This window comes from Vairimorpha necatrix, chromosome 8, assembly GCF_036630325.1.
Source record: "Vairimorpha necatrix chromosome 8, complete sequence".
Classification (NCBI taxonomy): domain Eukaryota; kingdom Fungi; phylum Microsporidia; family Nosematidae; genus Vairimorpha; species Vairimorpha necatrix.
The window spans coordinates 881,437-905,558 of NC_088823.1; the positions used below are offsets into that span (position 1 = coordinate 881,437).

Genomic DNA, 24,122 nt, shown 5'->3' on the forward strand with positions numbered 1-24,122 from the left:
TCATCTTCATACCCCAAGGGTATGATTTTCTTTTATATTTATAGGCGGGAAAATATTGTACATTTTCCCCCCATAAACATAGTTTGGTAAAGGAGGAGAATACTTATAGAATAGTATTCTCTAGTCTCCAGGGTAATCTTAGGACCACTGGAGATCTGTCACTTGACAAAGACAATTGTAAAAATGATTTCAAAGACAATTGTAAAGATAATTGTAAAAATGATTTCAAAGAGGTGAACAAAGAGGTGAACAAAGATGATTACAAAGAGGTGAACAAGCTAGTCAATGTCAATGAAGACAATACTAAAGATAATTATAAAGATTATAAAAATATTTATAAAGATGATCATAAAGAAGGACTCTCACTTGAAAATATGCTTTGGATGAACACAGTAGTCGCAACTTGCTCAGCTTTGTGCTGCGTAATTTACACTGGAAATGACACTAGGGCAATGTTAAACACCTCAAAACCAAGAAATAAAGTAGGGTCATTTGACAATGAACTAAATACTTATAGTAAGTTCCTAGGAGCAAGTAGTATCATAATTGCTGCTTTCTTCGCTTATATGAAAGGTTTCTCTTCTAATGGTCCAGTGGCCTTTGTTAGATTTCTAGTCTTATTTTCTTCTATAATTCCAATATCTTTAAAAACAACAATAGACATGGCGAAATATGTCTACTCTTACTCAATCTCAAATGATACGAAGATTCCTAATACTATAGTAAGGAATTCTTCAATTCCTGAGGAATTAGGAAGAATTTCTTATTTTTTAACTGACAAAACAGGCACTTTAACAAAAAATGAAATGGAAATGAAAAAAGTCCATTTGGGCACTTCTGCCTTTACACAAGATTTAAATGAAGAAATTTCCAAGAAATTGGCGAAATATTCAAGTAAGAAAAATGAAAAATCAAATATTTTTAGTAGAAATAAAAAAGATATAAATCATAGATTATATGAATTAGTAGAAGGATTATGTGTTTGTCATAATGTTTCACCTGTAATTGATCAGAATACGATTTCTTATCAAGCTTCATCTCCTGATGAAGTGGCTATAGTAAAATGGACAGAAAGTGTAGGAATGAAATTATTTAGAAGAGATAAAGAGACTATTACGATATTAGACTCATTAAATGATGAATTAGTTTATGAAATATTAGAAATATTCCCATTTACTAGTGAAACAAAAAGGATGGGAATTATAGTAAAAAAACTTAATAATTATGAGTCATCAGAAATATTTTTTATTTTAAAAGGTGCGGATGTAGTAATGAATAAAATAATTCAATATACAGATTGGGTAGAAGAAGAAACAGAGAATATGGCTAGAGAAGGATTAAGGACACTTGTTATAGGAAAGAGAATATTGACTGAAAGTCAATATTCTCTTTTTAAAAATGAATATGAAAAAGCCAAATCAAGTATAAGTAATAGAAATGAAAATATAAATAAAGCTATGGAAATTATAGAAACAGACTTGACAGTCTTGGGCCTTACAGGCGTAGAAGACAAATTACAAGATAAAGTGAAAATATCTTTAGAAAATCTTAAGAATGCAGGTATAAAAATCTGGATGTTAACAGGGGACAAAATAGAGACGGCGATTTCTATCGCCGCCTCTTCTAAAATATTTGATAAAACTACAGAATATAAAATTATAACAGAAGATGATTTAGATTTATTAGACAAAGGGGTGTTTAAAAGATTAGACGCTTTAGTTATAGACGGGAATACATTGAATATTGTCATGGAGAAATGTTTTAATAAATTTATAGAAGCTTGTTTAGATTTAAAAAGTCTCATAGGCTGTAGATTTAGTCCAACTCAAAAGGCTTTAGTGGCTAGAGCCTTAAGGCTCCAAAGTAAGAAAATTGTCTGTTGTATTGGCGACGGGGGAAATGATGTGTCAATGATTTTAGAAGCGAATGTTGGTGTGGGAATAGTAGGGAAAGAAGGAAATCAGGCTTCTCTTGCCGCAGATTTCTCTATAGAGAAATTCTGCTTTGTCATGGACTTATTTTTCTGGCATGGTAGGAATTCTTATTCTAATTCTGTCTCAATTACTTATCTAATTATTCATAGAGGAACAATCTTGTCAGTTTTACAAGGACTCTTTTGTGCTCTTATTAATTTTATACCTTTTAATATTTATCATGGTTATATTTTAGTCGCTTTCATTTCTTGTTACACTTTCTTCCCAATTTTCAGTACTGTCTTTTCTCTTGATGTGTCAAGGGAAGTTACAGACATGTTCCCTGAATTGTATAAAGAATTAGTTGATAATCCTTTATTGACTATAGGAGAATTCTTATTATGGAATTTCATGTCTTTTTATCAAGGTACAATTATAATGTTATTTATGATTTATAGATTTGAAAGAGAATTATTTTCTATAAGTACTTTGACTTTTACAAGTCTAATAATCAATGAAATATTAATGGTATTTCTTACTACTCCGAGGATTAGTAAACATACTATTATGGCGTGTGTCATGTCTTTATTCTTTTATTTACTTTCATTCGTATTGTTCCGTGATTTGTTTTATATAAATATGGGATTTTTTCAATTTATAAGAGAGGTGTTAATAGCCAATTTGATAGCGATAGTGCCAAAGATATTGACAAAGGGAGTGAAGTATTGGAAACCGAGTAGTAGTAGCAAATTAGAGAGTCGTGTGTGACGAATTAAAAAATTAAAAAAATTTTTAAATTTCATTTTTTTATATTAGTTTAAAAAATTTTAAAATGTCAACAATATTGAATCAAAATACATGTTTTTATTATGATTTATAGAGACATGTTTTTATTATGATTTATGAAGATGATTTATAGAGATCTGTAGATAAAGGCATTCTACAAAATCAAACTAAAAAAAACAAATCAAACTAAGAAAGAAATATTATAAAAATAAATCAAATGGAGGAAGGATCCGAAAGACCCCCCCCTCAGAGGGTGTTCACTTTATTTTTTTGAACCCCAAAATTGAGGTGCAAAATAAAGGAGGAGCAAAAAAGAGACAAAAATTACTAAGCACTTATGACATTAAAAATAACAAATAAATATATGCTTGTATACAAAAATTAATTTTAAATGTAGTTCTAATAATCATTTAAAGTGTTGTATCTTTTTTGCCCTTCTTATTTTTCTAAATTTTTTTTTAATTATTGGTTTATTATAAAAGTAGATTTTTGAAGAAAATCTACTTTTATAATAAACCAGTAATTAAAATTATAAATATTTTTTATATAAGAAAATTTAAATAAATGTTCAACGATCTATACAGATTGTTAAATCAAAAAAATTAATTTGAAAGATGCTAAGTTATTTAGAATTATGTAGTTTTATGATTATCTTCTTTTTTTAAATTAAATTTCGTATACAAATATATAATTATTTGGTATTTTTACTGTTATAAAATGCAAGTAATTTGAGTGCTAATGATTGCTCCTCCTTTATTTTACACTTCGTTTTGGGGGTTCAAAATAATAAAGTGAACACCCCCAGAGAGGAGCATTTTGGTCCCCAATTCCAATAAATCAGAAGGGTAAAAACTGCTTATCAATTGTTATAAATATACAAACTTAAATTAAAATATAATTCTGTACATAAACGTATGTTTATTTCTTGTTTTTAATGTAATAAGTGCTTAGTAATTTTTGTCTCTTCTTTGCTCCTCCTTTATTTTGCACTTCAATTTTGGGGTTCGAAAAAATAAAGTGAACACCCTCTGAGGGGGGGGGTGTTTGGGCATCTTCGGCCAATCAAATAAATATTATTATTATAAATTATTTAATTTTTATATTATCACATCTTTGGGTACTAGATAATATTTCACTTCACATATTTTATTACACTCCCCATCTCCAAATTCCACTACTGTATCATTTTCCACTTCTACTGCGTCTAGTCTGATAATTTCCCCATTTATTCTCAAACCCACTGTGTCATCCTCAAAGACAAGGAAATCTGCCTTCTCTACATCGTAAGGAATATTCAAAATAATATTGTCACCAGGATTATATTTATAAACTGAATCATGAGACTGTAACTGAATGGGAGGAAACTTGCCCTTGACTAATTGTGTATCTTGAGGAACAGGAATATCTTCGTGTTTGACTTCTTCTATCTTCTGAGTAGGGATTTTGGGCTCAAAAGTCATTTTCTTTACAGACTTCTTTTTATTCATAAAAACTAATTCTAGGGGTGTATTTTATAGAATATGATCTGAAGTCTAATTTAGAAATAAATTCATTTATACTAAGTGACCTTAGTGTAGTGGTTATCACGTTTGTCTAACACGCAGAAGGTCCCCAGTTCGAGCCTGGGAGATCACATTTTTTAGAAAAAAAAATATAAACTAATTTGAATATAATGTACTACTAGTACTTATAATTAAGAAAGTGGAATAAATTTATTATTTTCTTTATCCTAATTGATCTTTATTTATGAACTACTTAAAGTTACAGTATAATGAAATACATTCTTATTAAAATTAAACACTTGCCAGATGGTCTCTCCTTAGGGATGTCTAAAAAGAGCACAATTATAAAAAAAATATTAGAAAACTTATATAAGAAATAATATTTAGTCAAAAATGTTTTTATTTTTGACTGAGATTGTCGTTATTCGTAAAATTTTGCTATTTCAAAATTAATCCTCTTAATAGCTTTAGCGTAGTTTAGTTTTGTAGTCGTAGTTTGATTTTGTAGTCGTAGTTGGTTTTGTAATCGTATTTTAGTTTTGTAGTCGTAGTTTGGTTACGCGGGTAACAACCCCCTCTCGAAAAATTTCTTTTATATTTTATTTTTAATTTAGATTTTGTTTCAAACTTCAAAATGCAAACATTGGTGTATTTCCGAATGTAAAACCAACCATGCAACTTCTGTTTGTTTGTTTGTATGACACATTTTGACAGGCGCAGGAGATAATTGACTGCTCTCCAATATGAAGTCAATAACATCACAGTGTTCAAAGCACTAGAGCGTGTTTGAAAATATTTATAAAAGTATTTAGATTTGAATTTTAGATGTATAGGCAAAATTTGATGGATTTTAATTAGTTCATTAAGAAAAGCCCGCCGAAGTATAAAAGAAAATTTGAAAAAAAATAGCCCTTAAAAGGAGAAATCAAAATGAATAAATTTATTGTAAAATAATAAAAAAAAAGTATTAAAAAGGGATGATTAAAAATAATATTAAGTTATTGTGTTTTAAGTATATATTTCTTTGTTTTGACTTCTGGTCTTATAAATGTATATATTATTAATAAAAATGCTTTATTCTTTTTATACATCATAGCTCAAATAAACTTAAGTGTTTGATTTTAATTATCAGTTTAAGGAAGAATAAAAATAGTTGTAAAAAGTATGTCAAGTAATATTCTCTCTTTCATATGATCATAACGGAAAGGCCTTTATGAAATAATTTGTTATATAATAGATAAGAAGTTCTTTATTGTAGATATACTATAATCACGACATAAAACTCATTATAATAGTTAAATAATTATTTACTTTACAAATATATACAAATAAAGTAAGAATTTGATGCAAAGGATTGTATATTTTAGTTTGTTGAAAGCTCTTGGGAATTGTTAAATACATAAAATCTTATTTTGGGCTCTAATTAGACACTATGTAATGCTTGATGTATATCAAACTCATCATATTTTGCATTTAATATTTGTAAGATTGAATACGGTTAAAACTTTTCGTATGTTTCATATTTTTGATTTGATAAGAAGAAAATAAGCAAATAAATAAAAGTATATTCATCAATAAAAATTAATAAAGGACTAAATAGAAGAGTAAAGTTTTCTATCGATTCCTAAGAATTTCTAATTTAAGACGTCGTTTATATTTTTCAGACCAGAATGCTATTATTAGTTCTTCGCACTAAAAAAATAATCATAGTGCAAGACTTCAAATCCTGATCTTGTCAGTAATAACTCGTTAGAAATGTCGTACTTATTAGAATAGCTAAAATTTTGAACTAAATCATATGTATTTCTAATTCTTCTCTTTATGTTACTTATACTTGGAAGTAATTGTCTTTCTGAATCATCTTGCATTGATGTTGTTTAAAAAATAATTTCATTTTAAATTTTCTGCTTGTAAGCTATATCTTTTTTTGCAAATGGTATTTAGAATAGTACTTAATTCTTCCTGAGTATGTTCTTGATAAATGAATATTTCATCTGATATTATATTAACGCTTATACTTTCATTGTAATAATCAAAGTAAGATGCCATTCTATTAAAAAAGCCCGGGGGGTTTAAAGTAGTTTAACCCTTTGTATAGCTTCCCGTTGTTTAATTTTTATACTTTCATTTTAAAACGTCTTTATTTCTGATCTTAGAATCTTTTTACAATTTCAATTTGAAGATGGTTCCTTTACATATTTTAAAATTCAAGTTTTAGTAAAAAATTAATACAGTCCTTTAATGTCATTAAATTATATAAGTAGAGATTTATTTGTTATATTGTATCTGTAACATTTATTTAGTATCATATTAATATAAATCAAGGTTTTTAGTTTATGGTGTTTCTTCTTGATCCTGTTTGTTCGTCTCAAAATCCATTGTTAGATGCTATTTTTCTCAATTTACTATTAAAGTTGGAGGACTTTTATACCAACCGAAATATAAAAAAGTATTCGAATTAGGATTTTAGATGTTTATAATGTGTAAAATTGGATGTATGATAATATTTAGTAAAATAAAATTCAAAATTGGACTTAAACCTACTCTTTGTATAAAAATAGAGAGACAATATATCAAGATTTTAATAATTAAATAAAAATATACCTCATGAGGCGATCTCGGCGCAGAATTTATACTTGTGATGTGAAACAAATGCTTTATGGTTGCCGAGCGAAACGTAAGTACAGGAAAGGTTATCTTTATGCACTACAAGGCAAAATAAATTATGAAAAAAACTTACACTGTCATGAAACTGAAGGAAAGTATATTGTAGCCAATAACAGGAGGGTATTGTTGCATATGATCACATGAGATGGCACTCCGTTGCATTTAGCTACAGTTGTGTAAGACGTAAATATTATCAAAACTAAAAACATAAGAAAAAAGTTCTTCAGGAATTACGGCAAAAAAAAGTTGAGTTACGAGTAGATTGTGGATGTAATCAAGTAGAATCAATATACTATTGCAGATATTTAATTGTAGTTAAAATAAAAATATTTTATTATTACAAATCTAAAAAATATGCCTAAGTAAACAGCATACTCTAGAATTAAAATGAAAAAAACGACTTGCTAGAAATTATGTGTCTATGATTTACAAAAAAAAGAAAAATTATGACTTTTGAAGATGATTTGAACGGAATTGTAATTCGTTCGAGTGCAACGCGCTCAAGAGCTTGATTAGAACGATAAATGAAGAGAATATGCCCATATGACACCTCAAATGACTTTAGCTAACCAAACTAGCCAAAGCAGGCATGTTTTGAAATGTAAAATAATAAGTTTCAATTATCAACAAGAGAATAACTTCGAAATCCAACACGGAGGAAGTGAGTGTATTATGGGAAGAATCAGGTAGTCATAATTTCTACAGAATCTAGATTAATTATTATCATTCGTCATTTATATAAATATTTGAGTTCATATTTAATTCGAATAAAATAAAAAAAATCAAGATGTATTAAAACAAAATTAAATATCATATTTATAGTGTAATTTTTATCAATAAGAACTAAAAAACGTATAAAATGATAATATGAAATAGTTATTAATGTAAAAAAAATAATAATAAATTTTACATTGGATCAATTTGTTTTGTTTAAATTTTTTGAAAAACTTTTTAATAAAAAAATTGCTAATACTATAGTCTATATGAAATAGAATGTCTTATTTGTAGTATAGTATTCATAATCAATCCTACGAAACAATGTAACAATCGTCAAGTAAAAAACGCAATTTTGCTCCCATTCTTTACATATTATTGGTATGAAATCTTTAATTAATACACAGCTACAATTTCCGATATAAAATTATTAGTTATCTAAAAACATGTTTATAAAGAGGTCTTATAATTGATGATTATGATCAGAAATTACAATTGAAGCCCATTTGTGGCCCAAACAAATGTTAGGTAAGTGTATTAGGGCCAGCCGTTCCATTATACTTAAATGTATTATTATAGTCAAAACCGCAAATATTTCCAGATTTGTAAGTAATTTTAAAAAGTAAGTTAATTTATTTAATTTAAAAGTATAAAACCATTTACAAAGCGAACAGTCAATTTAATAAGATTTTATCGGGTTATTTAGTGCTTAACTTTGAGAAATTGACGGCTCTAAGCAAACAACAATTTCCATATTGCATCTTTTGATCATCGGATTTTTAAAACGATGACGTGTATGATCTACTGCAAGTTTCTTATTAAAAATCTATCATTTCTTCAGTATTAGTAAAAATTAAGAGCATTCTTGAAAATATCATAGATTTTATGTCTAGATCATGCACTTCTTAAAATTGTCATTAACCCCATACATCTTTTTTGATGTTTATTTTTAAAAAAGATCCATGATAAAATATTTACTTTTATAAATTGTAATAATCATTTATATCTCTTATAGATGCTTAAAACATTGTCCAAAGGTATAAATCTCGTGCTATACTCAATATTTGATTTGTTTTGAATGTATAAAACAATTTTTTCTAGTCATCCTATAAATCAAATTAATTAAAAGTATGACTTTTTTATAATATCCTTTTCTATCAAGTTATTTTCTATTCTCCTAATTTCCACAATCAAAACTTCATTTTTAATTATTTGATCAAAAAAAGTATTTAAATAAAAAAAATCCAAAAGGGTAAATGAGTCTTTTTACTAAACTATTAGTATTCATATATTTTGTTATTTCGTCGCGTAATTTAGATAACTACACCAATATATCAATTGTTGTACCAACGCCTCCATTATTTACAATTGAAACTATATTAAACAAATCGAAAGATTATAGATGGACAAAAGAAAGATTGTTAACATTTTTAATACTGCAAAAACTTCATAACATAGAATTCAACAAATCTTATAGCTTTGTTGAAAATTCTAAAATTAAAAAATTCAAAAAAAAATTTACAAAAAGAATAAAAGAGTTTAGGAAATTTTCAAAAAATGCTATTGAAAAAAACAAGTGGAAAATAAATAGCGATCGTGTATCAAGAAAAATACAAGATATTGAAAATCAAATACATTTTTATTTGAAAAATAACGAGATGTTTAGTTTGTTTCATAACATAAATATTGGGGCTGAAAGTGGTAGTATTGACGATAAAGTTTTAACTTGGTTGCATAAATTAACTTTAAATGGATGGAGAAGTCTTGAAATTGATTTGTTATTAGATAAAAACAATAAGTTAACTTATCTTATGAACAAAAAATATGGAATCCGAAAACATTATGACGAAGTATGGATTCATAAAAATCTTTTATTTGTTATTTATAGTGAGTTATCTAAATTTTTAAAAGATCTCGACATGGTAGATATAATTTGTCACGATTGGTCGAAATATCTGCTAGATGTATCAATTGGTTACACTTTTTTATTTTTTTACACAAACAATGAGAAATGTAGGCTCACAACATCTTGGAATAAAATGATAAAAAACGGAGGTACTGATGATTTTTTCAAAAAATTATTTGATATAAGTTGGAAAATACACTTTAAATCTGAAGATCATCATCCAGAACATTTTATGGACATTGGAGCTAAAGAATGTCGTGATTGTGCTAATGTCATAAGACCAACATCAAAGCAAAACATGAATCAAAAAGCATTACAAGAATCTTTTATTGATATGTGTGGAAGACAATTATTTAATTTAATGAATGAAAATCGTGCAGGTAAAGAAAAAGTAAGTTATATTGATGTTAAGCCATCTTTGTTTGATCGGTATAATGTTGGAGATGCAGAAAAGATTATTAATTTGATATTAAAATTAACAATGAAGTATGGGAATGGTGATGAATACGAGAAAGTGAGAGCAGAATATCAAAAATATATGGATGGAAGAAAATATAGAACAATGTCACCAAATTAAAATTTCTTTTTTAAAAATGTTAAAATTTTATATAATGTGTTTATTTTCCATAATGAGGGGTAAAAATAATAAGGATATATAACATCCCCCCTCCAAGACGGTAGTCTCATACTAGAACTCATTAATCCCAAGCAGACCTTTTAAATCATAATGCCGCTTTTTCACGATCCTACCATTTTCCAAACTAACTAAGTACGAGTCACCTCCGCAAACTTCCTTGATAACACCATATCCTAAAAATCTTCCTTTCTCATACTTACTACAACCCGATAAGTTCTCTTTCTTCGCTACCCTAACTCTCTGACCTTTATAGAATTTCTCTCTTTTGCGAGCCACAAACCTCCTACTATAAAATCCTTCAGGTCCATTCTCGATCATAACATGGCCCGTTTCGTCTCTTGAGGCCTCAAACGGTGTACATCTCAACCCTTCATGATAGCTGTTATTATAACGCCATATACATCTATTAACCTTGGCTTCAAAATCCACAGCATCATCTTTCAATATTCCTTCTCTTATGGTTCCTATTACCCTTTCCACTCTTCCATTACTTCTATGACTTTCTACGCTTACTTTCCTATGTAATACATTTTCCCCTGAACACCAATTCCTCATATATTCATTACTAAATTCTTTACCGTTGTCAGTAATTATTTCTACCGGTTTCATTCCTGATCCACACAACTGTTTTAAAAATCCTACAACCGAGCTTCCGCGTTTGTCCTCTATTACTTTTCCCCAAACGATCCTAGTATAATAATCAATCACGACCAACACATATTTCCCTAAATCTCTAAACTCAATCAAATCCAAAGCAACCTTTTCCAAATAAAATCTTGAACTAACAAAATCACAACCACCACTCTTTTTCCTATTATATATTTGGCAAACTTCACACTTCTTTAAAACATCCTCGATATCCTTCTTCATACCCGGCCAATAAAATTCAAACTTCATTGCATAGTACACTGATCCTAAACTTCTATGTCCCAAATTTTCATGAGCATTGACAATTAAACCTTCACGCAATTCTTTCTTTGGAATCTCCGCTTCTCTACCAGAGTCAAATACCCAAATTTCCTTCCCATCAACAACTTTAACATGCTTGTCCCATTTACCCTGTGCCTGTTTAATACTTCTCTCCTTATTCATTAGCGTTTTCTCATTTTCATGTACCCTACTCAGTGCATCTGCTACAACCATGGTACTAGGCTCTCTATATTCAATGCTAAAGTCGAACTCTTGAATCTTTTCAATCCACCTGTTAATTCTATTATTGTTAAATGCTGGTTTATTTCTAATCTCGATCAATGCCTTATGATCAGTTTCTACCCTAAATCTTCTTCCGCGTAGTTCATATTCAAACTTTTTAATTCCCCAAAAGACTGCATACATCTCCTTCTCACTGATTCCATATCTCGTTTCCGTAGGCGTAAACTTTTTTGATGCCCACTGTACTGGTACCCAATTACCTTGATCATCTTCCTGCATTAAAACAGCACCCATTCCAACATTACTCGCATCCGTGCGTAACAAAAATTCCTTATTATAATTAACAATTGCTAAACCTTTTAAATCCCTAATCACTTCCCTTAAACTAATATATTCTTTTTCCATTTCTTCTGTCCATTTCCAATTACTTCCTCGTCCTTTAAGAGAATCCGTCAACGCCAATGTACGTTTTGCATAATTATCAATATGATTTCTAAACCATCCAGCCAGCCCAAGAAACTTCCAAACATCTGATACACACTCCGGTTTGGGAAATTCTAACGCTTCATTTTGCTTTATTTCAGATGGCAGTATCTCCTTGCCATTAACTGTTACTCCTAACAACATCACCTCTCGTTTACATAATTGAACCTTAGCCAAATTAATTTTCATACTATTCTCCTCTAATATATCCACAGCCTCTTTCAACAATTTGTCGTGACCCTCTCTTGTCTTACTATGAATCACAATATCGTCCATATAAATTTCGATTCCCTTACCAATAAATTTTTCAAAAATCCCATTCATTATTCTTTGTAATATCTGCGGTGAGTTTTTAAACCCCATGACCATCGAATTCCACTCGTATACCTTTTTATTAAACTCAAAAGCCGTCTTAAACCTATCCTTCTCTTCAATCTCAATACTATAAAACCCCTCCTTTAGATCTATCACGGTAAAAAATTCAGATCCCTGTGTACTTCTAATAACATCTCTTATCCTAGTTAACTCATAAGGATCCTTCTCTACAATGTCATTAAGAGCAATTAAATTACTTACTAATCTTATATCACCATTCGGTTTCTCAATCGCTCTAATGGGATTTCTCCAGTCAGATGTCGACCTTCTAATTATCTTTCTTCTTTCCAAATTATTAATATAATCTTCCGTCTTCTTCAACAAAGCCTGAGCTATAGCCTGCCCTTTTTTAACAACTTTCTTGCCTTCTTGAGTCTTGATAATACATTTTTCAACCTTACAAAAACTAATATCTTCATCCTCTCTTCCTCCTACCCGTGAAATAATCTCCTCTAAATACGCGATGCCTCTTACATCCCTTCTCAACAGAACTCTCTTATTATTGTCCCTTTTGCTATAATCTTGTATATCCCCTAAATTTTTCTTCTTACGTTTCCCACCATCAACATTATAATAATCACATTTGTCCGAATTGGAATCGTCATCACATTTACCCTCTAAGTCTAATTGCACTTTACATTTACCAACATAATTAAAACTACTTTTATTTCTTCTGTCTTCAGAATCTCGCCTCATTCCCCTACAAAATCTAACACTATGGCCTAACTTCCCACAATTGTAGCAACGCATATTCTTTTTATTTTCCTCACGAGACAACTTATTCTTCTCCTCAAATTTAGCCCATAACGCTAGGGACAACTCTTCAAATTCTTTTTTTCTCACTTGTTCCTTTTCCTCCTGAATAGCTAGCAACTCTAATTTTTCCTCAATTTCCTTCCAACTACCCTCTTGCGAGATCCTCTCAACAATAAAATTTCTCAATAAAATAGAACCTCTCCTAAAAATTTCTAATTTAAATCCACACTCATCAATTTTCTCTAAAAACAACTCATAAACAATCCTTTTAACCTCTTTTAATAATATTCTAGCCTCTTGGCCACGGTCCTCCTTTGTAGACCCATTTTCTGGTATCGCCCCCATGTGTTTATTTTCCATAATGAGGGGTAAAAATAATAAGGATATATAACATATAATATAACAAACAATATGTTATTAGAAATATATATTTTTGAGGGTTCATTTTATAAAACTCATTTTTTGAAGAATACTCAAATACTAACGTTTTTAACATATCAATACAAGTTCGTTGTAGCCTAACGGTTCAAATACTTTGGGTTGATAATTAAGCGCAGGACTGTTTTTCGAAAGTATTAATTTTATTTTACTTAGATGTAATACATCTTTTCGAATGCCTAAATTTGTTAGAAGATCAATATCTATTCACTAGACGCGTGTACAGGTTGTCAAAAAATATTCACGTTTAGTTTGACCGCACCTTGAGCTGGAAAATAATATTAGTGGACTTTTACTTCGACTTATGTAAAGTATTACAAGATTCTAAAAAGTCCATGGCTCTGTACTCTGCGGTAAGATGTTCTGAAAAATGTAAAAGACTAGGCGAAACAAAGCAGAGAAGTCTTTGAAACAAATACATAATCTTTTGTAAACCTTTAGACAAAATGTGTAGGAAAAAGTGATCTACATTTCCACGAAATGCCGTGTTGGCGATATTGCAGTGTAAAGAAGCGTGTGCGATAACCAGAAAATAGTAAATGCGTATCGAGTTAGTAAAAATGTCTGTCTCGTAAAATTTGAACATGTCCATAAGCATATTAGCTGTGGTTCTCTTTCAGCGATAAAGATGGAAGTGATTCTACTGTAGCCAAGGTCCAATAAACACATCGGAGCTTTGTTAGACAAGCTACGCATTAAAAAGTTTTAAATATAAGGTGTATGCGAGGCTAACCCGAATTATGGCATATTCCAAAGTAAGATATGATTATATAAGTTATTCTTATTCTCTCTCTCGCAATAAAAAATATACACAAAAGACCGAAGTTATTTTTTGAGCCAACGAAATAAATCTTTGAATTTTTAGAAAAGCTATATATTTGATTTAAAGTCTTAAAATTACAAAATCACGAAACATGGCAAATATATCATAAAAAATCAATATGAGAGTTTTATAGATCATTTAAAGCTTTATTTTTCTTTTAAAATATAAATAACACGAACTGAGGACCCATGGACATGTGTTGTTTAAAAAAAAGCTTATTTGTTTTTAATACATGAGTTTATTGTGTTGTCATAATGATGAATTGTTTTAACGTTATACTAAGTTATTTGATGATACTTGATTTGACTTAAGGCAAAAATGCAATTTACTTAAATTTGGCTAGATCACGAAGGCAAAATTAACATCATCACTAAATCATTAAAATAATTTATAACTATAGGGCGAACAAAAGACCTATTATTGGCGCTTCTTGGTGGTATAAACTGAGTTATATTTTGACTGAGACCAATGGAGCTGATAAGTCCTTTGTACAGTTCTTACGGCATTTTGTAAAATAAAACCGAAACCTGAATGAAACATATTTTCAGTGTAGAAAGATGCAAATGCAATGTTTTGTCGAAGCTAGAAAGGCGTGCTGCAAATAAATGATAATGGTCAATTTAAGCCTAGTTCGATTTCGATTTTTCAATTATATTAGTAATGCGCTACAGTAACTCTGACGCATTATAAACATTTACAGTATCATTTAAATGCTTAATCTCAGAGATAAAATGCGTTTGAGCTTTTTGTGCTTATATAATAAAGAAATAATCCAAAAGTAAAAATTTGACTTATATCAGGAGTCAATTTCCATATAAATTAAGATTATGCCGTCCATAATAATATTTAAAACTTCAATTTAAATTTGATTACGATATATAAAATGATACTTACGAAATTATTTTCTAATTGACTAAAAAATGTATATGTATTTTGTTTTTAGGTTGATTTAATTATATGTTAACTGTTAATAAATTTGGCCCATTTGAATAAATTTTTCGAATGAAAATAACTTCTGATTATTGATTAAAATTTATATTATTCACTAAAAATAATAATTTTAATTTATTAATAATTGAAAAAATACCCTATGGACTGTAAATTTTATTTAAATTATTTGAAAATGGCCAATTTAGCTATTTCATGTCTGTTTGGAGAAAAAAGCTACAAAAAGAAACATAAAAAAATTAAGGAAAAATCTTGTCGAACTAATGACTCGACCGATGGTAAATATAACGAAGAGCTTGAGTCATGGCTTAATAGTATCGCGTACAGAGAATTTGTCTATACTGAAAATGAATTATTTTCACCATTATCAATTTTTAATGTTGTAGGTATGCTGTTTTTTGGTGCAGAAGAAGAAACAAAAACCAATTTTCGAATGATTATGAATACTCGCGACGAAAAATGCATTACGTCACTAGCTAGGTTTTTTAAAACCTATGATAAAGCTTTATTGCAAAATAATTATATTCATCATCTGCATGGTCATCGCTTCGATCCTATAATAATAAGAAAGTGGATTAATTTTCCATACAAAACAAGCATAAAAAATTATCACGACGATTTCATACACGTGATAAATAATGATATATCTGAACCATTAAGCAGCCTTGGTTGGAATTGCTTTACAAAATTGCCTTTAAAGAGAAGTTTTATGTTTGTTCATACTGTAACCGTAAAAGGTAGCTGGATTAATTCTTTTGACGCCAAGTTAACAACCAAAGAAGAATTTATTGTAAATAAACATACTCAAAAGTTACCAATGATGAAACAAAAAGGATTGTTCAAATATTATGAAACAAGAAAGCACAGATTTTTAAATATGGAAGTACAAAACGAGGGCAAAAAATTTTTCTTTGTTCTAATTTTGAATAAAAAAAGTAAAAAAAAATTAGATTATCGTTATAAAGACATAAAAGATGGCTGTGAATTTGTAACTTCAAATTATTGTAACTATCATAGAGTTAATTTAGAACTACCAAAATTTTCTATTCAAAAAAATCATAATTTAAACTATATAATCAACAAAATGGTAAAATCCGATTTTATGGATAAACAATTAAATCTTGATACTATGTTTATAAAATGGCATAGTACAGATTTTAATTGTAGATCTAGTGCCTTTATATCTGTAAATGAAACAGGGCTTTCCACTGGCGAAGTTGACAATTCCATGAGATGTAAAGAACATCATACAAATCTTAAAACCATTGATTTTGAATGCAACCGACCTTTTGTATTTTATTTGTTCGTTAAAGATGACGAAACAATTCCAATCTTATACGGCAAATACAAAGGCAATCCGGATTAAAAAAATTTATATTTTTTATTAAAATTTATTTTGAAAAAGTGCTTCTATTATGTCTTTATTACAAATAGACGTATTTAATTTGTAAAATTGATTTTAGGCCACATTAAAATGTTTATTTTATGCATATTCTTCTCTCCTTGAGATATATTGTATAAGCAAAACTCATATTCCTTTATCTTAAAAAGATTCATTATACATAAATTTTTTTTTCTTGAAATATATAAAATGTTATATGGTCTAAACAAAATATCGATCGATTAAGGCTTAAGGCGAATAGATATTTTTAATTCCTATTTAACATTAAGAAAATTAGTCACTGTTGATAAAATCACATCACGTTTTAGTAAATTTGGAGTTGCATCTATCAAGACGTATTAAGACTAAATAATTTGGCATAATATCACAATCTAAAATATACAAATATAATACTAGTATTATATTAATTGGAATCTGATGTTACATGTCCAAATGTTTGTTTTAACATACATATTATATGAGTATAACAATTATTTCACTTATCTAAAGGCATGCAACGAAGATAGCATAATAATAAAAATTCTATTTATTTGTAAAATTTGCATTGGTTTTTCAAATTAGTTCTTTCTATTTATTAAATTTGTTACATTATAAACAAAAAATAAGCTTGCAAAAAAAAAGTTAAAGTATATTTTACACAAAGAGAAATATCAATATGTATTAAATAAATTTATCGACGATAATTTTTTCTAAAAAAATTTTATGACCTTGTTTATGGATATGGATTGCTTATATGTGCATTTAACAATAAAATTCAGTTTCTCCTTGGTCATAATGCAAAAACATACCTGAATATACTAATAATTTTGTTCTTTTATATATTTAAACTCAAAATAACACATACTATAATGTTCAAGTTGTTATTTTACATTAATGGTTATATTGGTGTTGCAATAACAAGCAAAAATAATCAATTTAGAGTTACATGGTTGTGAAACTATAGTTCAATACTTAAACCCAGCAATTCCCGATAATTTTTATGATTAATTATCAATAAGTACATATAAAAATAACATTAATTTTAGAATAAATTTTTTTTTTTTAGTTTCTGTAATATTAGTTCTATCCAGGTACGTACTAGTAAACTTAATTAGTTCTTACTGAATTAACGGTACAAATAACAAAATAAACTTAGATACATGCTAGAAATATCATATATGGTTTTTTTATATTAAAGAAAAAAAACAGACTAAAGAAAACTTCATTTAAATATCTATACACAATAAATCCCTAGAGACATTAAAACTACGTAAATTTGTTGCATGAGATTAGGTATAAAGGAAATGATTATTTACTCAAATTGCGATTTTATTGTTAATTTGAGCGATTACTATTAAGTTTTATCCATATTTTTTTTCTGTCAAGATCCTAGCCGTTAAATGACGAAAATATTTGAATACTTTTGCTTATAGTGTCAATGAAAACTTTTAAAATTCTGGAAATTTTATATAAATTAACGCGATCTTGTATTACTATTTTTTAATTTCAAATTTTAATGATCTAATGTTACTTTTCCATTAAATCATAGAATTTTTTTAAATCCAATAAACTATTCTTGATGATAAAATATAACAAATATTAGCTACAACGTTATAGGAAAGAAAAAAAAAATAATAAATTATCTGCCGTTAACTTAAATGCAGCTTAATTCTAGCCATTAAAGGCATAGATAACTAGCAACATAAAAATTTTCCCGTTGATAAACGGGGGTTGAAGAATACACACATGAAAGCGTATTTAGCAAACTAGTATTTAAAATTCATCAAACAAGTTATATTTTTAACACAAATAAAAAAAACATTTAGTTTTTTGCATGTAATAAAATGCTCTTATTTTATTTATTTAGATTTCAAAATTACGTTTTTTTCGCTAATATCTGATGTGAAAAAGTTATATGATACTTTTACAAGACACAAGCTTATAAATGTTGCACAATCACTATAATGTTTTGAATATTCATAACAAAGAATAAGGCAATTACAAATAAAAAAAAATCGTTTCGTTGTCGTAAAGCCCAATTTTTATTGTAAAAAATTATTAAAAATATAAGTTTTTAATAAATAATTATTTATTTATTTTCTTATTGCTTGCTCTTCTCTGCCGTCCAAATATTCTTGATATTCTTTTCTCTTTTCCTCATATTTATCAGCATCCCCATATTTTTTCATAATCTTCAATGTTAAATTAATTACCTTTTCCGCATCTTCTTTATTATACCTATCAATATAAAACGTCTTAAAAACAATATAATTAGCATTTTTTATACTTGCACGATTTTCACTCATTGCGACAAATAATTCTCTGGCAGACATATCGATAAAAGATTCTTGTAATCCGCTTGCATTCATATTCTTTTTAGATGTTACTCTTAATATTCCACCGGCAAGGTAATATTCAGTATCGGGATTCGCGTAAAATTCTGGATGATGATCTTCAGACTTGAAGTGGATTTTCCAACCTACATTGAATAATGTGATAAAGAAATCTTTAATATCATTCTTTATCAGTTTATTCCAAGACTCGACCAATTTACTTGTTTTATCATTGGCGATAAAAAACTTAAAGGTGTAACCTATTGATAGGTCCAGTAGATATTTTGACCAATCATGACAAAATATGTTTACCATATTGCAATCAGGCAAGAATTCAAGTAACTCGCTGTAATTGTCAAATAGAAGACTTTTATGGACGACAATTTCATCGTAATGTTTTTTTACTCCGTATTTGTTGTAAATCAGATCAGGCAAGATACCGCTTTTATTTGTTAACAAATCAATTTCAAGATTTTTCCATTCATCCAAAGTAAGTCTGTTTAATGAAATTAGTATTTGATCGTCAGAATTACCGCTTTCAGTTCCGAGTTGCAAGTTATGGATCAGTTCGTACATTTCATTATTTTCCAGATATAAACGAATATGATTCTCAATATCTTGAATCTTCAAAGACACAGCATCATTGTCAATTTTCCAGTTATTATTTTCAATAGCTTGCTTAGTGAATTTCGCAAACAATTCACTTGTCTCGGCCAATTTAGTTTTAAATTTTTCAATATCTGCATTCGCTGCAAATTCATAAGATTCGTTATACGTGACATTATAAAGCCTTTGCAATATAAGCATTGTCATTAATCTTTCTCTTGGCCAATTATATTCTTTCGCTTTATTTAGTATAATATCGGCTGTAAATAATGGAGTAGTCGATTTCACGATAAACTTTTTATCTTGATTTTCTGAATTAGATGTTGCTAAAATAGAATTTAAGAATAGTAAAGTCGTATTGATCAGATTCATTGACCCCTAGGGAGGATTTTATTTAAATACTTTTTTTTTTGATTAAATTAAATTAAAAAAATAACGACATTTATCAAAATAATTAAAATAAACAATAATAGACCAAAATCTATCTGCTTTTGACATGTATCACGAAATAAAATCAGTATTATTTGGCTGTCATAAATTTACAAATAATTAGCTAAATCAAATTATAAAATTATAGGAGTAAAATAGATTTTTTTTGTGATTAGCATTTACTTAAAAAAGGTTTTGTTTATGAAAATAAATTTTTAATTTACTGTCAAATATCTTATCTTATTTTTGTAACTGTCCTGTTTCATCAAAGATTTAGAAAATAAAAAGGGAGAATTCGAAATTTGAGAGGCTATCTCATCAGAAAATAAAGTCTTTCTTAGAACAAATAAATAAAAGTCCAAATAATGATATAAATCTTGGAAGTAGCATTTTAAAAAGTTAACAAAAATAGCGTCTAAACATTTAAATCTTTAATAAGCTGTTGCAAATATTTTTTTTATATTAAAAGTTTATTTATAAACAGATTTTATATATAAATGTTTTATTTTATATTATTTCCATCTCTACTTTACTGCATATTTCTTTACAAATCTCATGTCCATTTTTCCTACAAAATTCTAATATTTCTTCGTCTATCAACTTTGTATATACTTGACTTACTGTTTGTAATAATTCCAAATGTGATAACTTCGTAGTCTGTTTAAACATTTTTTTCAAATATTTTTGTACACAAATCAAATCTAAACTGTATTTTTTCGCTAATATAAATCTTAAGAGTACTGGTGTACATTGATCATTTTTTTTTATAATTTGTTCTACGATATCGTCCACGTGTTTTAATTTTGAGTGTGTCAGTGCAGCTCCTAAAATACGACATTCTTTACTTGATAGATCTTCAGCTAGTATTTTATATAAATCTCTTGTTTTTACTAGTTTTAGTAAATCTTTCCAATCTTTAACTGGTAGTTTCTTGTTTGTTTTTAATAAATTTCTGAATTTTGACCATGGAGTTTTTTCTGTAATTTTATCTAAATTTTTAATTATTTGTTTTACAACTGACAAGTTGACGGTTTCTTCTGACATTTAAAAGGGTGTAGAAATTTTCATCAAAATTCTTACTTCTATATCAATATAAATGTATAAATAGTATTGTTTGTTTTAATTGTATTAATTAAATCTAATTTTAAAATACAGTTAATTTTATAAACTACTAATAAATAAGACGACTTATCAAATGTACGTTATTTTTTTAACTACCCCAATGTTCTCAAGTATTTTACTACAGACAGATTCGGATAAAGACATTACTCTTCTAAATACATCAAAAATACTCTGCACTAAAGATCTGTCCACTACTAATAATAGATTTATATACACAGTCTCAGATAAGTTAAGAATCTACAGATTAAATCCATATTCTCTAGTGGAAGAAATTGAAATTAAATTGAAGGTTGATCTTATTTTGGTAATTAAAAACGACATTTTTTATGTGGGCGAAGGGCGACTTATAAAAAACATGAAAGAGAATATTTCATTACAAGAAAGTGTTTTTGGCATTTCTAATGTTGAAGATAAAGTTGGAGTCCAGTTTGCAGATAAATTAGTTTTATACGATTTTGATCTAAACAAAGTCAAAGAGTACAAATGTACCTCGTCTTTTTATGTAGACGGTGTCTTATTACTTGGATATAAGAATCATCTACAGATTATCACTAGATCGGCCTTAGATATTTATTTAGAAGATGATATTACGTGTATTACATGTGATATATTGTTTAGTAGAATATTTTGCGGGTCTACTAGTGGGAAGATTTACCAAATAAATATGGACGGAACTCCCAATAAAATACTTGACTATCATGAAACAAGCGTGAAGTTTGTAAAAATGAGCATGTGTGATAGATTTTTATATTCTGCGGATGAAAGTGGCTTGTTATTAATTTGGGAGGATGTTGTAGTAGACAGAGTGAAATTAGACAACATAAAAGGATTAGAAGTTTACATTTAATACACAATAAATTAATATACTACTTAAAAGAGAGCAGTATGGCAGTAAAAAAGATTTACACTAGTTTTTATAGTAAAAATTCAAAATATGAAATAATGGGCATTTGTGACACCCAGTATATAATAGCAAATATCATTTTAAAAATAATTAAAAGTTTAAATACAAAATAAATATAATAAATTTATTTCCTTACCCTTTAATGTCCCAGGCTGTAGACCACAAATTTAAATTTATTTTATTAGGCGAAAGTAATGTGGGCAAAACTGCTCTACTCAGAAAATACAAAACAGATGACTTCCAAGAATCACTAATGTCTACTATTGGTATCGACACCATAACAAAAAAAATATTTATTAATAAAAAACCCATCTTATTAGAAATTTGGGACACTGCAGGTCAAGAAAGATTTTTTAGTATAACAAAATCTTACTATAGAAATGCAGACGGCATTTTTTTAGTCTTCGATTTGTCGGTAGAAAACACTTTAAAAAGTGTAGATAGGTGGTATAAAACAATAGAAAATGCGGAAGACGTGCCAATATTTCTTATAGGAAATAAAAGGGATTTAATAAGTGACAGTGTACATGAAAGCATAAAAAGTAGACTTCCTGGTACTATGAAGTATTTTAGTACTAGTGCTAAATATGGATTGAATGTAAGTAAAATTTTTGAAGAAATGGGAAAAATTTTACTGAAAAAAAATAAAAAGAAAAAAACAGTAAATGAGAAGATTGTATTAAATAAGAAGAGTAAAAGAAGGACATGTTGTTAAAAATACCAATAATAAATATATTTATACAAATTTTTAAATTTTATTGGTTTGATTTTCGTTTCAGTTTTTGATTTTACGTTTCAATTTTATTGGTTTATGTTTTTGATCTGTAAATTCCAATTTAATTGGTTGACATTTGCTTCTGTTTTTAAATATCCAATTCTTTATCACAATTTATTTTTTCCGCGTTTTTTTGATTTGTCAGTTGTTTTTTAAATTCTTGATTTCATTTTTTTCATGTTTTTATTTTTTTTACTGTTTTACTCCAAACAAATAATCATTACTCCATACGGGAATCACAACAAACACCTCATTAAATTACAGGATACTTTCCTTATTACCAGAAATTTTGCTAAGTATAAAGAATACAGTGATGAATTTAGAGTAGATGACAATGACGATACCTTTATTTCCCAAAAAGGATTTTTTATCTGTAAAAAAAATGAAGATGAAATTTTTCCTTGTAAAACTAATAGGAAAAAAATCAAGTTTACTTTTTTACCAAAAAGGAATTTTTATAATTTGATTTCTGATGATAAAATGTGTCTTAGTGTTTATAGAAAAGATAAAGTGTTGGGTGGCGAGTTGGTTAGATTAGAGAAGTGTAATGATGGTGTAAATCAGAGGTTTGAGTTTTATGATGTAGTAAATACTGAGAATGAAAATGAAGACGAGACATATTTACAGATTTCCCCCTGATAATTTTATGTAAATTTTCTAATTTTTAGTAATAAATTTTTTTTTTTAAAAAAAAATTTATTAAATAGAATTAAAATTTCTTTACATTTTGTTGATTTGGTTGTACACTTCTTTGATTACTTTACTATCTCCTTCAATACTTATAAATCCATTTATTCCTACGCTACATTTAAAATTATATTTCTGCCCGATTTTCTGTAAAAAGTCCCCCACATAAATCATTTGACTTTTCCACACTGTTATTTTGAATATTTTTCCTTCTACTTTCCCGAAGTTTTCTCCTACACATGACAATATTGGCTCTAGCCCCGTGTCCACAATTTTACAGAGTACCCAGTCATCTTTCTTTATATCTGGTCTATTTCTCTTACTCGCGTTTGTAAAACTCAGTACTGGCAATATTCCCAAGTATGTGTCTAAATCTACTTTATAATATTCTGAAGATGTGTAGATGACTCTACCTAAGACTATGTCGTCAATGTATGGGAAATATCTATTGGTTTTTGATAAGACGAATAAATGGTCTTGGATTTTACAGAGAGTGCCGAATACATAAGATTTGAGGATATTGTCTTTTTTATAAAGGCCCAGAGAAAAAGAGCCTTTTTGGGTTATTTCGTCCCCGGGGAAGACAACATGTAATTTTGTAAATCTCATTATAAAAAAAGGGGCAGGGATTTAGAAAGAGGCTATGTAAAATATTAGTACGCTTTTTTTGATGAATAATAATTTGGTATCTTTTTTGACATGATTTTAAAGCAAAAAAAAATTGTCAAGAAAAAATTTTCACCTTTGTAAAAAATATTACCAGTGTTTAATAATTTATATGAATA

At 28.0% G+C, this 24,122-nt stretch overlaps 10 protein-coding genes and 1 non-coding gene across 11 annotated transcripts; 7 read left to right on the top strand and 4 right to left on the bottom strand.

Moving 5' to 3' along the window:
- Positions 1–21: 21 nt before the first annotated feature.
- Positions 22–2,681, top strand: VNE69_08140 (putative phospholipid-transporting ATPase; the record flags this gene model as incomplete). The annotated part of the gene is made up of 2 exons (XM_065474458.1): positions 22–57; positions 132–2,681. 2 exons carry the CDS (start codon positions 22–24, stop codon positions 2,679–2,681), a joined length of 2,586 nt encoding a protein of 861 aa, XP_065330530.1.
- A 1,115-nt stretch (positions 2,682–3,796) lies between these two features.
- On the bottom strand, positions 3,797–4,186 carry VNE69_08141 (uncharacterized protein; the record flags this gene model as incomplete). The annotated part of the gene is made up of 1 exon (XM_065474459.1): positions 3,797–4,186. The coding sequence occupies one exon, from the start codon at positions 4,184–4,186 to the stop codon at positions 3,797–3,799; it is 390 nt and encodes a 129-aa protein (XP_065330531.1).
- A 75-nt stretch (positions 4,187–4,261) lies between these two features.
- Positions 4,262–4,334, top strand: VNE69_08905. The gene has a single exon. It is a non-coding gene; the product is annotated as a tRNA-Val (tRNA).
- A 4,504-nt stretch (positions 4,335–8,838) lies between these two features.
- Positions 8,839–10,065, top strand: VNE69_08142 (uncharacterized protein; the record flags this gene model as incomplete). The annotated part of the gene is made up of 1 exon (XM_065474460.1): positions 8,839–10,065. The coding sequence occupies one exon, from the start codon at positions 8,839–8,841 to the stop codon at positions 10,063–10,065; it is 1,227 nt and encodes a 408-aa protein (XP_065330532.1).
- Positions 10,066–15,242: 5,177 nt separating this feature from the next.
- Positions 15,243–16,466, top strand: VNE69_08143 (serpin-type proteinase inhibitor 18; the record flags this gene model as incomplete). The annotated part of the gene is made up of 1 exon (XM_065474461.1): positions 15,243–16,466. One exon carries the CDS (start codon positions 15,243–15,245, stop codon positions 16,464–16,466), a length of 1,224 nt encoding a protein of 407 aa, XP_065330533.1.
- Positions 16,467–18,574: 2,108 nt separating this feature from the next.
- Positions 18,575–19,792, bottom strand: VNE69_08144 (uncharacterized protein; the record flags this gene model as incomplete). Its single annotated transcript, XM_065474462.1, has 1 exon — positions 18,575–19,792. One exon carries the CDS (start codon positions 19,790–19,792, stop codon positions 18,575–18,577), a length of 1,218 nt encoding a protein of 405 aa, XP_065330534.1.
- Positions 19,793–20,356: 564 nt separating this feature from the next.
- Positions 20,357–20,893, bottom strand: VNE69_08145 (uncharacterized protein; the record flags this gene model as incomplete). The annotated part of the gene is made up of 1 exon (XM_065474463.1): positions 20,357–20,893. The coding sequence occupies one exon, from the start codon at positions 20,891–20,893 to the stop codon at positions 20,357–20,359; it is 537 nt and encodes a 178-aa protein (XP_065330535.1).
- Positions 20,894–21,071: 178 nt separating this feature from the next.
- Positions 21,072–21,818, top strand: VNE69_08146 (WD40 repeat domain-containing protein; the record flags this gene model as incomplete). The annotated part of the gene is made up of 1 exon (XM_065474464.1): positions 21,072–21,818. The coding sequence occupies one exon, from the start codon at positions 21,072–21,074 to the stop codon at positions 21,816–21,818; it is 747 nt and encodes a 248-aa protein (XP_065330536.1).
- Positions 21,819–22,017: 199 nt separating this feature from the next.
- Positions 22,018–22,590, top strand: VNE69_08147 (Rab GTPase; the record flags this gene model as incomplete). Its single annotated transcript, XM_065474465.1, has 1 exon — positions 22,018–22,590. The coding sequence occupies one exon, from the start codon at positions 22,018–22,020 to the stop codon at positions 22,588–22,590; it is 573 nt and encodes a 190-aa protein (XP_065330537.1).
- Positions 22,591–22,827: 237 nt separating this feature from the next.
- VNE69_08148 (ricin B lectin (RBL3a)) lies at positions 22,828–23,289 on the top strand (the record flags this gene model as incomplete). The annotated part of the gene is made up of 1 exon (XM_065474466.1): positions 22,828–23,289. The coding sequence occupies one exon, from the start codon at positions 22,828–22,830 to the stop codon at positions 23,287–23,289; it is 462 nt and encodes a 153-aa protein (XP_065330538.1).
- Positions 23,290–23,370: 81 nt separating this feature from the next.
- On the bottom strand, positions 23,371–23,946 carry VNE69_08149 (RRP40; the record flags this gene model as incomplete). Its single annotated transcript, XM_065474467.1, has 1 exon — positions 23,371–23,946. The coding sequence occupies one exon, from the start codon at positions 23,944–23,946 to the stop codon at positions 23,371–23,373; it is 576 nt and encodes a 191-aa protein (XP_065330539.1).
- Positions 23,947–24,122: the final 176 nt, after the last annotated feature.